Source organism: Lepidochelys olivacea (genome assembly GCF_965140295.1).
Source record: "Lepidochelys olivacea isolate rLepOli2 genome assembly, chromosome: 24".
NCBI classification, from domain to species: Eukaryota; Metazoa; Chordata; order Testudines; family Cheloniidae; genus Lepidochelys; species Lepidochelys olivacea.
The window spans coordinates 9404633-9419610 of NC_140434.1; the positions used below are offsets into that span (position 1 = coordinate 9404633).

The 14978-nt window shown below is 44.3% G+C and overlaps 1 protein-coding gene across 2 annotated transcripts in view; it reads left to right on the forward strand.

Moving 5' to 3' along the window:
- Nucleotides 1–14978, forward strand: part of LOC311512553 (death effector domain-containing protein) — a 52816-nt gene that overhangs the window by 19184 nt on the left and 18654 nt on the right. For both annotated transcript variants that reach the window (XM_084613823.1, XM_084613825.1), the window contains exons 3-4: nt 8415–8522; nt 11529–11675. In XM_084613823.1, coding sequence (XP_084469949.1) covers nt 8415–8522; nt 11529–11675 — 255 coding nt within the window. The remainder of the gene's footprint in view (nt 1–8414; nt 8523–11528; nt 11676–14978) is intronic.

Genomic DNA, 14978 nt, shown 5'->3' on the forward strand with positions numbered 1-14978 from the left:
GGCTCATGATAGAACCCACAAGCTGGGTCCATAGTCAGCAACCTTGTAGGAATCTCGGTAAGCAGTTGGAGTAGGGCTGGGCTTTTCATCCATGCATCATCCCTGAACTTCCTTGGGGATGGGACCCTCCTCTTTTTTGCTCATGCATCATCCTCTGGCTAGTGAGTGACTGGCAAACTTTTAAGCCCTAACATAAAGGCTCCAGTGACTTGAATGTGCAGCCCCACTCAATTATATTTAATTTCTCCTTCCCTTGTTTGGGTTTTAACCAACAAAATTAAAGGGAAAAAAGGAAAGTTTGAGAATTGAAGCAGACTGAAATCCAGAGTTAGTTCCCCACAGCAGTGTTAACCATATTAGATATATATGGTACATAAATTCACAGTACAAACACTTACGCACATTGTGACTGAATTAATATTGCTTTGAGATTCCCTGAAGACACCTAGATTTAAAAAAAAAAAAGTTAGCTAAATAATGATTTCTTTAATTTCAGGTAATTCATGTGTCCCAGAACTCCCCCTGCCAGTTTTCTGAGCATTACAATAACTTTCATATTTTCATTAAATGCTTTTCTCTTCCCTCTTGTGTTACAAATCCAAACAAATAAGCAGTAACTGAGAAATTGAGTGTGTAAAAAAAAAAAAAAAAAAAAAATGCTGAGAACAAAAAAGATTTTTTTCTTGATTTTTTTTGTTTTTGTTTTTTTGTGTTTGAGGTGTACAGGGGTCTCTGATATTGGAACAATAGTAGGTAAAAATTCAGTGAAGCATGATTTATTTTTAAAAAAATCTAAACTGAAGGCCTCTCTTTTGAATTTGCACATAAGTTCGCAACATTTTGCATTTGTACAAACAGCACTTCTATTTTAATCTTCATCTCTATGTCCTGTTGCATGGCGGATTGATTTAAATAATCCATTTCAATCTAATTTTGCATTTGTACTTTTTAAACTCTTCTTTTCCTAAAGATTCTCAAAGCTTGGTATAATTAATTACATTTTTGTTCACCAGCACAACACTGTATCTATGCACATTTATTTAAGCAGTTATATAGCTTAACATAAACTTATTCAGATTCATAATTTTTGTTTTATTGTTAGAAAACAGTGAAGCATTTCTTGTTTACTAGATTAACTTTTTTTTTACTGATTGTTGAGCTGCATTTGGAGGGAAATTGGAACAGAATTAAAAACACACAAAACCAGCATTTTAAAATTATTGGTTGAATTAAATTATCTTAAATGTGCTGTATACATAAGAACTTATCAAGCATTTACCATTTAAAATTGATTTATTAAACAAAGGAAATTTTTATATTTAGTGAATCGAACTGATTGATTGTTTTTGGTCGACATATCCTGCAATGTTTTAGAACTAGTAGACCATATCCTCTCACACCTCATTTTTATTTATAGGTTGGAAGAGGGCAACATGCTTTTTTATTAAAACTTACAATCAGTTTCTTACTTTGAAAGAACTAACTATTGAACTGAACTGGTTGAATAAACTGGAATGAAGGAAATAGAAGAGGCTGCTGCTGTTGACAAAAGCTGCTTTAGCACTTCAGCGAACTCTATTTCCAGATACTCAGCCCATGATTTCCAGATCTTGAGCCTGTGATTTCCACCAGTTCAGGGGTTTGACTTTCTTTGGCAGCATGTGTGTACTGCTTGAATATTATTTTTATTTAATTTAAATGATTTAGTAGATTAAAATAAGTTTAGGTCTTAAAGGATGTCATAATTTAAATTTATTTAATCTGAATTTTAAAAATCAGAATTTTTCATCAATTTTTATCGAGTCTCCAGGTTGTTTTCACTGGCATAAGAGGATAGTAACTATGCTCAATGATTGCACTCTGATCTTGCGTAATAGCAGTTTCCTGCCAGACTCCTTTAATACAATTTTGAAACTGGCTGGAATCAAATGCCTAGACCAGTGGTTCTCAAACTGTGGGGCATGGAGGAATGTTCATGGGGGAATGCAGTGGGGCCCAGGCCAGTGCCCCCATGGGGAGCAGGAAAGGGAGTGCCATACTTCCAGCCCTGCTGTGCCCACAGGCCCAGTTCCACCCCCAGTCTAGCTCTGTCCCCAGACCTGTTCTGCCCCCAGCTCCACCTTCAGCCCAAGCTTCGCTGCTGAGGAAGCCTTGGCTGTGCATTAATGTGTGAAGGAAGGAGGCAATAGATTCCATTAATAGTAAGGGGGGGGGGTGCGCAACTGGAAAGTTTATGTACCACTGACCCCATACTCATGTGATCTTACTATGTTTCAGTCCACTGCTGCATGATTCATAGATTCCAAGGCCAGAAGGCACCATTATGATGATCTAATCTGACCTCCTACCTAACACAGGTCAGACAACTTCCCCAAAATAATTTCTAGAGCAGATATGTTAGAAAATACATCCAGTCTTGATTTAAAAATTGTCAGTGATGGAGAATCCCACTACAGTCTTGGTAAGTTGTTCCAGTTGTTAATTACTCTTACCATTAAAAATGTATACTTTATTTCTAGTCTGAATTTGTCTAGCTTCAGTTCCCACACACTGGATTGTATTATACCTTCTTCTGCTAGACTGAAGAGCCATTATTAAATATTTGTTCCCCATGTAGGTACTTATAAACTATAATCAAGTCACCCTGTAACCTTCTCTTTGGTAAACTAAATAGGTTGAGTTCCTGGAGTCTGTCACTATATATGATAGGCTTTCTAGTCCTTTAATCTTTCTCATGGCTCTTCTCTGAACCGTCTCCGGTTATTCAACATTCTTCTTGAGTTGTAGGCACCAGAACTAGGCACACTATTCTAGTGCCAAATACAGAGGGAACATAGCCTTTCTGCTTCTACTTGAGATTCCATCGTTTGTCTCCCAGGGTCTCATTAAGTCTTTTGGCCAGTCTCTCACTAGTAGCTCATGTTCAGCTCATTATCCACCATGACCCCAAATCTTTCAGTCACTGCTTCTCAGGGAGAGTCCCCGACCCTGTAAATACGGCCAATACATTCTTTGTTCCTAGACGTATACGCATACATATAGCATATTAAAATGCATACCCTTTGTGCCCATTTATTCAGTGATCTGAAGAGAAATAAGAAAGAGTTCTGCGATTGTTGAGCATACTTAAGTCTTTCATCTGAGATTTCAGGTTGTAATGTGGATAAGCCAGATGGGTGGCCAAGTCTGAACTCTGTGGGTAGCCTGGAATATACTGGGTCAAGAGACAGAGGGAACACAACTACTAAGTATCTTTAAAAGCAAGTAATAGATTTAGAAATTAATACAAAATTTGGTCAGCAAATGTAGGGAGCGTAAGTCAAGGATGAAAGGTTCATTCAGCTGGACACCTGTGAGAATAGACTGCACTGTTCTATACATATTGCTTTCTGGGCAATACGCACCTGCAAGTGAAGGATAACTGTATCATGCCCTGAAGCAAGGAAATCTTGGATTAGTGATTCCTTGCGAATGTAAGACTGGAACCTGGGTGAGAGTTAAAGTTATCAACAGATTGCTCAGGCAATTAGGCTATAAGGAGGCCTTTGGGATGTTTGACCACTGGGAGGCATTCATGGACAGAGGACAGTTCTTAAGGGATGGACTCCACCTGAACAGGGAGGGAAATATACTTCTGGGATGAGGTGGGCACAACTCATTAAAAGAGCTTTAAACTAGGAACTCAGAGAAGACTGCTGGGAGATGCTCATGTAATCTCCACGCCTGATTTTAACATTGAGAGGGAGGAAAATAAAGTAAGAGAAGATATATTAATGAAGAAAGGAACAGCCGTGGGTAGGAGAATGGACATTAAGAGGAAGGATAGATAGGCGATACTGGCAGTGGAATGACTGTACCCAATTAGGCGAGGAATTTGGGCGAAACCAAGCAGCAACCACTAAGATGTTTGTAAACCAATGCAAGGAGCCTGGTAACAAAATGGAGAAATTAGAACTACTGGTGCAGGAAGTGAAACCAGATTTATAGGGATAAGAGAGACATGGTAGAATAGTAGTCATGACTGGAATACAGGTATTGAAGAGTGTATGATGTTCCGGAAAGACAGAAATAAAGGCAAAGATAGTGGAGTAGCACTGTATGTTAATGTTGAGGTAGACTGTAAAGAAATGAGAAGTGATGGAATGGATAAGACAGTCTGTTTGGGCCAAAACCACTTTGGGGAAGAAAACGTCTAGAAGTTCCCCTGATATAGTGGTTGGGGTGTGTTACAGACCACCAGGATCCAATTTGGATCTGGATAGAGACCTCTTTAATGTTGATGCTGAAATAAATACTATGGGGAATTGTGTGATTATGTGAGACTAACTTCCCAGCTATAGATTGGAGGACAAATGTTACTAATAATAGTAGGGCCCAGATTTTCCTGGACATGATAGCTGACAGATTTGTTCACCAAATATTTGTTGAACAAACGAGAGGTGATGCCATTTTAGATTTGGTATTGGTGAGTAGTGAGGACCTCCTAGAAGAACTGATTGTAGAGGACGACCTTGGTTAGAGTGATCATGAGTTAATTCAGCTTAAACTAAAGGGAAGGGTACACAAAAATAAATCTAAAACAAGGGTCCTTGATTTCAAAAGAGCTAATTTAAATTAATTAGTGGGGAAGTGGACTGGATTGAAGAACTCGGGGATCTCAATGTGGAGGAGGCTTGGCGTTACTTTGTCAAAGTTGCAGAAGCTATCTAAAGTCTGGATCCCAAGCAAGGGGAAAAAATTCATAGGGAAGGGTTGCAGACCAAGTTGGATGAGCAAGAATCTGACAGGTTATTAATCATAGAGTATCAGGGTTGGAAGGGACCTCAGGAGATCATCTAGTCCAACCCCCTGCTCAAAGCAGGACCAATCCCCAACTTTTGCGCCAGATCCCTAAATGGCCCCCTCAAGGATTGAACTCACAACTGTGGGTTTAGCAAGCCAATGCTCAAACCACTGAGCTATCCCTCCCCCTCAAGAAAAGCCTACAGCACCCAGTATTCCCAGGAGGTCTCCCATCCAAGTACTAACCAGGCCCGACCCTGCTTAGCTTCCGAGATCAGATGAGATCGTGCATGTTCAGGATGGTATGGCCATAGAGAAAACAGAAAGCTTTCCTCGCTGGTTCCTCCCATCTTCCATTTCTTGTAGGCTGTCTCTTGGAGTCAGAAAGTATAGAGATAAAGGGAGAACTGCCAAAAGCCAAGCAGAGCTGGACCTTGAATAAAAACCAATAGTTAAAGGTTTTGTAGCCATATAAATAAGAAAACACAGGAAGAAGTGGGACCACTAAGCACTGATGATGGGGTGGAGATTAAAGATAATCTAGGCATGACCCAACATCTAAACAAATATGTTGCCTCTGTTTTTAATGAGGCTAATTAAGAGCTTAGGGGTAGTGGCAGGGTGGCTAATGGCAACAAGGATATGGAGCTAGAAATTACCATATCCGAGGTGGAAGTCAAACTCAAACATCTTAATGGGACTAAATCGGGGGGCCTGGATAATCTCCACCCAAGAATATTAAAGGAACTGGCACATGAAACTGCAAGCCCAATAGCAAGGATTTTTAATGAATCTGTAAACTCAGGGGGCATACCCTATGACTGGAGAATTGCTAATATATTCCCTATTTTCAAGAAAGGGGGGGAAAGTGATCATAGAATATCAGGGTTGGAAGGGACCTCAGGAGGTCATCTAGTCCAACTCCCTGCTCAAAGCAGGACCAGAAACTACAGGCCTGTCAGTTTGACCTCAATTGTATGGAGGGTCTTGGAACAAATTTTGAAAGAGAAAGTAGTTAAGGACATGGATGTGAACAGTAATTGGGATAAAATACAACATGGTTTTACAGAAGGTAGATTGTGCTAGAACAACCTGATCTCTTCCTTTGAGAAGTTAAGTGTGGTTTTTTTTTGTTTTTTTTTTTTAAGACAAAGGAAATGTAGTAGATCTAATCTATTTGGATTTCAGTGAGGCATTTCATACAGTTCCATGTGGGAAATTATTAGTTTAATTTGGAGAAGATGGTGATTAGTATGAGCATGGAAAGGTGGATAAGGAACTTGTTAAAGGGATGACTATAGTGTGTCATACTGAAAAGTGAACTGTCAGGCTGGTGGAAGGTTACTAGTGGAGTTCCTCAGGGATCGGTCTTGGGACCTATCTTATTTAACATTTTTATTACTGACCTTGGCACAAAAAGTGGGTGTGTGCTAATAAAATTTGTGGATGACACACAAAGTTGGGAGGTATGGCCAATGTGGAGGAGGACTGGATTATTGTACAAGAAGATCTGGGTGACCTTGTAAACTGGAGTAATAGAAATGGGATGAAATTTAATAGTGCCAAGTGTGAGGTCATGCACTTAGGGACTAACAACAAGAATTTTTGCTATAAGCTGGGGATTTATCAGTTGGAAGCAACAGAGGAGGAGAAGGACCTGGGTGTATTGGTTGATCACAGGATGATTATGAGCCATCAGTGTGATGCAGCTGTGAAAAAAGGTTAATGCAGTCCTAGGATGCATCGGGTGAGGTATTTCCAATAGAGACAGGGAATGTTAATGTTATACAAGGCGCTGGCGAGACCTCATCTGGAATACTCTGTGCAATTCTAGTCTCCTGTGTTTAAGAAGGATGAATTGAAACTGGAACGGGGCAGAGAAGGGCTGCTAGGATGATGCAAGGAATGGAAAACCTACCTTATGAGAGGAGACTCAAAGAGCTTGACTTGTTTAGCCTAACCAAAAGAAGGCTGAGGGGAGATGTGATTGCTCTCTCTAAATGCATCAGCAGGATGAATACCAGGGAGGAAGAGGGAGTTATGTAAGGTAAGCACCAGTGTGGACACAAGAACAAGTGACTATAAATTGATCATCAACAAGTTTAGCTCAAAATTAGGATCCAAGGAGTGAAGTTCTGAAACAGCCTTCCAAGGGGAGCAGTGGGGGACAAAAAACCTAACTGGCTTCAAGATTGAACTTGATAAGTTTATGGAGGGGATGGTGTAATGGAACTGCCTATGATGACACGCGGCTCATCAGTGACTGCCAGTTGCAAAAATCCCCAATGGCCAGAAATGGGACACTCTGAGTTACTACAGAGAATTCTTTCCCAGGTATCTGCCTTGGAGGTCTTGCCCACATGCTCAGGGTCTAACTGATCGCCATGTTTGGGATCAGGGAGGAATTTTCCCCCAGGTCAGATTTGCCAAGACCCGGGGGTGGGGTGTGGGGGGTTGCCTTCCTCTGCAGCATGGGGCACAGGTCACTTGTGGGTTTAAACTAATGTAAATGGTGGATTCTGTGTAACTTGAAGTCTTAAACCATGATTTGAGGACTTCAGTCACTCAGTCAGAGGTTAGGGGTCTATTTCATGAGTGGGTGAGGTTTGTGGTCTGCGATGTGCAGGAGAACAGACTAGATGATCACGATGGTCCCTTCTGACCTTAAAGTCTGAGTTTGAGTGCGTCACTGGTTGAAGCCTTGCACAGAGCTAGGTCATCTGCATACCTTACGATCCTGCTTTTACTCAGACACTGCATTGCCTGGTTACGGTTGTTAACTTTCTAACAAAGGGTTGTGTGTATGCGTGTGTGACCTGTAACGCCCAGTTAAGTCTGACCAATCATTAGGCCCTCCAGCTTCTAATGAGTTGAGATGATGTAAGTAATAGTGGTAGTAAATCCAAATAGAAGTGTTTCTGTAAGTTCTGTTTTATAAAGTCATTGGTATGCTCTCACGTTTTGAGTATTTTGTTTTAAAATATGTCCAGCCAAAGGGATCTTAAAGAACAATTAATAGTTCTACACGCTGCAGTTCTTGATGTGCTGTTTAATTTGAAAATGGGTCGTGCCGCTTTTTGTTAGGTTATGTCTATCATTTTGCAAACTTAATTAAGTTTGGGAATAAATATTAGATCATCACTGTTAGGGCTAGAAAAATCTTCTTGTCCCTGGGATCCAAGCAATCAACTTTTTTAGAATCTAAGGTTTAATTAAAAAAAAAAAATCTAGCCTTTACGGTTGGGAAGAAAACCATTCAAAATGTGAATGAGCGCAGAGCTATGTTCCTGAGACTGCTGCTTATAGATTTCTCAAGCAGCAAAGTGAAACTGACAACAGTTCCCTTGCTGCTCTTCAGAACCCAGTGGGCAACAGTGAAAGTGACGAGAATGATGTTAAATTTCATTCTCGTCAAGGCAGTCTCTGCATTGGAGCTCTTGCCCCTGGACCTCCTTTGTGTGAACCCTTCCTTCACCCTGAAAAATCTTTCATGTTGGCCTCTGGCAGGTAGATGTCAAATTTTTCACACCCTGATTTTGAACAGTTCCCTCTGCCTTCATGTTAGTGTCTGCTAGATCAGCAATGGTCTCCTCTGCCCTCCTTTTAAAAAAATACATTTTCCTCTTTTCCAGTGTGCCCAGACCTTGTGGACAAGTACCTAGAAGAGACGTCCATTCGTTACGTGATGCCCCGAGCTCACAGCGACGCAGAGCATGGTCTCGCCCCCCCCCACAAATCAGGTCAGAGTTTGGTACTGCTGCCTCATACCAGGGTTTCACTGGAATCCTTGGTCGTAAGCAGCTGGGATCTCCTGAGACTTATGCATCATTGTGTTGTAGGTTAAATGTGGATTATTGGAACTGTCCTTTTTCCCCTTTGATCTCCTTGTCTGCAACCCTTTACTTCCATGGCACTAAACTCTTAACATATTGAAACTGATGCATATTACACCCTGTTTAGGGGTGCTCTAGTTGAACCAGAAGTTTTGGGCAGGAATTGCTGAGGGAAATTCTCTGGCCTGTGTTATGCAGAGGTTGGATTAGGCGATCGTAACTGTCCCTTTTGGGTTTAAAATCTATGAATTTATAAATGTTTGTAAAGCCAACTGAGACCTTCCAATGAAGGCCCTAGAATGGGAAAGTACTACTTAGCAGCAAAAAGAACAGGAGGACTTGTGGCACCTTAGAGACTAACCAATTTATTTGAGCATGAGCTTTCGTGAGCTACAGCTCAAGCTGGAGTCCTGGGCTCCCAAACTGTGGTCCCAGGTTGTCCCAAATGCTCATTTTTTTCCTGGAAAAGTTCAAGTCTGTAATTTCTGGCTCAGAAATGTCACTTGTAACAAGTCCAGCTCACAGCTGTGATTTCAAGCGTTGTTCAGGGTGAGAGTTAACTTTTCAGTTTGTAGAACACGCTCAATGGAAAAGGTTCACGAACTTTTAAAGTGAGGTTCTTTCCATGGCAAACGGAGTGTTTTCTTCAGCGGGCTGTTGGAGGCACCCACTACACTGTGAAAGACTTCTGCTCAGACATAGCCCTGTGTATCCCAACACAGTTTAGGGTGGAAAAATATTATGACCAAATCTCTACTTCTAAAATCAAAATATATTGTTACCCTCCGAAGAGGACCCAGTGTGACTCCATGTCGCTCCTCTGTGATTCCAGACTAAATGTGCCCTATTAAGTTAGGGAGGGGGGAAAAACTTCTAACTGCTGGTATTCCAAACTCCTCTTGGAATCTGAAAATCAAGCTGCTGCTGCTTCTGACCTTGTCCAGCAATTATGATTCTGCATTTGGCCGTGCTCAGCAATCCCAAAGGATGAGCCAGAGTATGAATTCTAATTCTTTGGGTTTTGATTAAATGAACATTAAGGGCAAAACCATCCTTACTATTGTACTTTGCTATAGTTGCTTAAAATTAGCAATATAACTCTGACACACACAGGGAATGAGGTAGCAGTGTTTTTACATAGACATTTTCAAAAAGAACACACATACAAGCGCTCCTTGGGTTCCGGAGCGTGTTATTCCTCTGACTATAGATTTTAGGCCAAAATATGCTCTAACCCTGCATAGGAACAATAAAGCAACTCCTTGTAGATAGGCTGCATCCAAAATGCACTTGCTTACTGATGTACTGGAGCCTGCCACTAGAGGGTGCTTGTGACACTTCAAGCCAGTAAGTGAGCTGTAGCTCACGAAAGCTCATGCTCAAATAAATTGGTTAGTCTCTAAGGTGCCACTAGTCCTCCTTTTCTTTTTGCGAACACAACTAAAGGCTCTCATTCATTGAATCAGTGCAGAAATGATATTGAAACAGATTAAAAGGCTCTCGGTGATGAATGAAATCCCAGCAGGCGTAAAACTGAATTTAAGGAGCGTCATTTCCTTCTGGAGGCTTATGTCAAAATTATCAAATGTTGCTTGGCAGGTGTCTAACTTTAAGCTCTGGGGCTGAAATTTTCAAAGGTAACTCTCCGAGCATGCTCCACCCAAACACCTCAGTGGGGGGTTAACTGCAATAACAGCCATGCATTGAATTCAGTGAGCAAAGTCTTAGCCTCAGACACCCAGGCCTGTCTCTGAAATCCTGTGTCATTTTGTTCCAGAGCAGCAGGTTGCTGTGGTATGTGCCGCCGCCCTCGATGAGCCAGAATTATTTTTCTTGTCCCATTGTGCTTGCTAATGTCTGCCTCTGCAGCCATCCCAGCCTGTGCTGTGATCTTGTGGGAGCTTGCAGACTCTGCAGGCTTGGGAGAGTGATGTTAAATGTTCAGAAGGGGTGCTTTTCCCTCAGTGGGTCATGCGCCCCAACATGCTCTGAGAAGCACTGTGCTGCTGGAGGAGTTTCTTTTGCATGAGGTGCCAAACTGCAGTCCTGACCATATGGGGCCATTAAATATGTTCTAGCACTGTTGGTAAGAGCTGGAGTGTTAACCTGGCCAAATGCCATATGTTCTGCTTCATTAAATTCCTCCCTGTAGTTTGAATTGGGGATAACATGGGAGCAGAAGTGAAGAAAGCTCTGGTGAGCAGTGTTGTGAGCTGTTAAACCGCTACCATGCCCCACCCAAGAGGCAGCTGCATTTAAGTTGTGGTTAAAAGTGATCGTGGACAGTAAATTAGACTAGTGTTTGCATTGTAATATTTGACCAAAAAAGATGAGTGCAACTTTGGGCAGCATGAGCACAGGTATCACTAAGCAAGAAAGTGACCATCCATCTCTCTGGCTCAGTTCTCTCTGTCTTTGGGTATTGGTGCCGTGTTTCCAGAAAGACGGAGAGAGACTGGGGAGAGTTAAGAGAAGAGCAGCAAAATCATCTGGGAGGTGGAGGGTTTGGCTGGATGGGGGCGACGAGGAGGAGATGGAGTGAAAGCACTGGGCAAGGCTGGGGCTTTCGTCTGCTGATCTTTAGAGGCTGTACACAGCAAGGAGGGTGAGGAATTCTCTAGACTGCTGCAGGGGTCAGGGCTAACTGAACAGCCTCCCTACTGTAAGGAACTTCCAGACTGATGGGATGTTGACCACCTTCCCAAAGGAGAGGCTGCAGTCCCCATCACTGGAGACCTACAAAACTTCCCACAGCAAGTGCTCTGCCATGGCTGGGGAAGGAATACATGGGAGCCGAGAGGCTTCATCTGTCTTTACTTGGTGTGATATTGTTCTCCCTTGGAGAAGTGATGTGATCCTGGGCTCTATCTACGCTTCCCTTTCTAACCCCTGGCTCCTCTTTCTCTGCATTAGTGCCTCCCCATCACCCTGTGGTCTGCCGCTCCTCCACTGGACCTCCAATCTGTACCAAGAGGCCTGGCCGTGGGAGAGCCCTCCTCAGTAGCCAGCATAAGAGGAGGAAGTCAATGACACCGGATCCTAAAGAGAAACAGACTTGTGGTAAGAACTTGTGAGGAGCCTAAGTTCCTGGAGGATAGGTCCATCAATGGCTAATACCCCAGATGGTCAGGGACACAACACCATATCCAGGTGTCCCTAACCTCCAACTGTCAGAAGCATCTAACGCTGGCCACTGTCCAAGACAGGACACTGGGCTAGATGGAACCCACTGTGGCCATCTTTCTGTTCTTATGCCTGTCTGTGGCTGTGGTGGGTTTGTGGGTTACGCACTGGGGTGCTGGGAGAAGCTTATTCTTCCTCCTTCCAGGGACAGGTTTTATTTTATATGGTCATCTTGCCTGGCTGGTAGAAAGATCTGCATCCCCACTTTACACAACTCTCCCAGCAAGGCTTAATGGTGGGGCAGGTTTGGAAGCAGAGTTCTATTATTTTTACTTTGCAGATAATATAAATTAATACTAAGTTCCGGGGGGATGGGGGGGGGGTTGGTGGCCAAATTGAACACCGTGCTGAGGTCTCTAAACATTTTTGGAGCATTTTGATGCCTGTATTTTCATCCACCAGCATCAGAACAGCCTGACAAAATTCTGCTTTGCCTCAGATCTGGTGTTCTGGCTCAGCCTGTTACAAGGTTAGCCACAAATTGGGATCTAGCCCAGCCTGGAACTGGTCAAAAGCTTTGTATTCTGATTTTGTTGATGGGGCAGAGGGGAGTAGCTTGGGGGCGGGAGAGAGGGTTGGGGTCTTTTCTCGGACTAGGGAGTTAAATTTTATTCCCCTCCTTGTGTGAAGGGTGGGGCTGGCTGATCTTGTACCTGAGCTTGATAGTTTGGCACCTGTCTTCCAAAGGCTGCATTAGAAGAAATTAAGGAAAATATCAATAGTCTGATTTAAACAACCCAAGCCCATTTTGTGTGTGCAGCTGGATCCTCAGCCTAGTTTGGCGGGAGGGCAAGGGGGGAATGAAACCTCTGACTATTGCCCCCTGCGCACGCCAGTTTAGGAGGAGAAAGAGAAAATCCAAAGAGTGAGTTTAGTAAAACTAAATATTTCAATGCAATTCCTAGACCAGAAAGAATCTGTTGTGCAGATGCTCACAATTCAAACCCTAGAGGTCACAGGCACCTTAAGGGTATTGGACATAATAGGAGGAGCAGTTACGTTGATCAGCAGCTTGAGGTTTTTAAACCTTCTGTCCTTGGAGGTTTTTAAAAACCGGTTACACAAACACCTGACAGGGCTGGTCTCCTTTACTTGACCCTGCCGCATTGTGCGGGGAGGGCCCAAATGACCTTTGGAGTTCCCCTCCAGCCCCCCCTTTCTAGGAGTCTCTAGCTGTCACAAGGGCTAGATTATTTTTTAAATAATACATTGGGACTAACATGACACTTGCCAACTGTCACTCTTAATTCTGCTTGTTGTTATATCCCTTTTACCCAGCGTACCCACAATGGGGTCCTGGTCTGGCTTGGAGCCTGTAGAAACTACTGGAATACAATAGAGATGGTGAACCTCCAGTTTCAGGTGGTGAATCTCTGCCTGTGCAAGAAATCAACGTTTGTATAATCCCGGCCCCCGCAAAAGGGTTTTTTAGTCCCGGTGTGAATGAGGAATCTTTCCAAGGGGTTGAGAAGCAGTTGAGGTCTTCATTGAGATGCTAAACGTTGTGTGATGGGAGTTGGGTACTTACAGCATGGTCAAGTTTGGAAGACTTGGCATCAGTAGACCCCGTTCTTTACTCTGCTTCGTCGTGGGGATGACACAGTCTCCTTGGAGATCAGTCAGTTGGGAGGGGCTCCTGGCCATGAGCTCTGTCGCTTCAGCTCTTCTCGTGGGGCTTGGAAAGGCTGCCTTTGGTTGTGACAGCAGGACTTAATTCCAAACTTTCCCATTGAAAGTGAGGTGCAAAAACCAGTCAGCTCCTTTGATCTCCTCCAGATGACCCTGAATGGCCTTCTCCTCTATTGCCTGCGCGGAGAGCGATCTTCTGCGATGAGTGAGATTGACTGATTGGTCTGACTTCCAGTTCACTGGTGCTGTGGCCTCTGGGCACATGATTTTTAAACGGCCCTCATGAGACAGCATTAATATCACCCCCACCTCCCAGCAGTGAGTCCAGCCTGGGGCTCTGAAGGCACTGGTGGGCAGATTGCCAAAAGGAGCTGGTTCCCCAGCCGGGGACCCTCTGCTATCTCCACTCTTCAAGCATGATCACCATCTAGGGACTGTCAGCAGAGTGACCTCTGCTGTTTGCAGCCATTAGTACTGCCTGGAGGAGAAGTGATCCCTAGGCCAGGTGGGTCCCACACCACCTGGGACTAGGTAGGTTAAATGTACACCTTCCATCACACTCTGAATCAAGGGAGAAGGTGGCAGAATTCCTGGAGCACAGGAGACTGTGTGGCCAGCAGGTGCCTCTAGATGGGAGCTTGTTGGGATAGTCCCACCTGGAGGTATTGACAGGGGAGGAGAGTGTGTGGCCTCTTAGCCACCCACAGATAAACCTGTTCGAGCCACCACTACTACCTGCAAAGCCAAGAGCAGCCCGGAGTCCTGGCCTCTGGCAAGGGGTGACCATGTCTGCAGCACATGGAGCAGGCAGAGACCCCATCCCTCTTCTCGCTGCCCCCCCACCAGCCACATGGCTCCATTAGCCAGACTGAGGTAGCTCATTCGTGCCTGTCTCACCCGAGCCTGGAGACTGCGCTGCATGACTCTGAGAGCTGTTACAGCTGGCCCTGCCCCCTTGCTTTCCCCATCCTCCTCCTCCATATGTCAAACAGGACTTGGGAGTGGGGGGCAGCAGCCACTGTCAGAGCTTGGCCCATGTTTTAATTCACAAGAAAAAACTGATCATGGTGCTGCCGTGGTGGGAAAGCTCCTGGTGCTCGATGACAGCAGGGCCCGCTCGGTGCACTTGTGCTCAGTTAGACAGCACCCCGAGCTCAGAGCTGGCAGTCACGCTGACCTGGTTTGTCCGTGGGAATCCGCATGGGCATGCGGATGTCAGGGCACAGGTTTGGATCGCACAGCTGATGTAAATCGGCAGAAGGGGTTGGGGCTTTGGAGGAGACAGGCTGTCGTCTCTGCAGTGCGCTGGGTGGTGATACTGAGCTGGGAATCTGAGCACTCTGGGCCGGGTTTTCGGAAGAGCTCCGCTCCCGGTTAGGCGCCTATAGCGAAGGGCTTGTCCAGCAGCTCCTGCTCAGGGGGATGCTGCAGGGGTGCTGCTGGCAACAAGCGTAGGGCTGGGCACAAGGCACTGCCCTGTCAGCTGGAAACAGACCAGCTGTCATTGATATTTGTGACTGTTCTTTGTCTCTTGGTTTTTGTGCTGGTTGC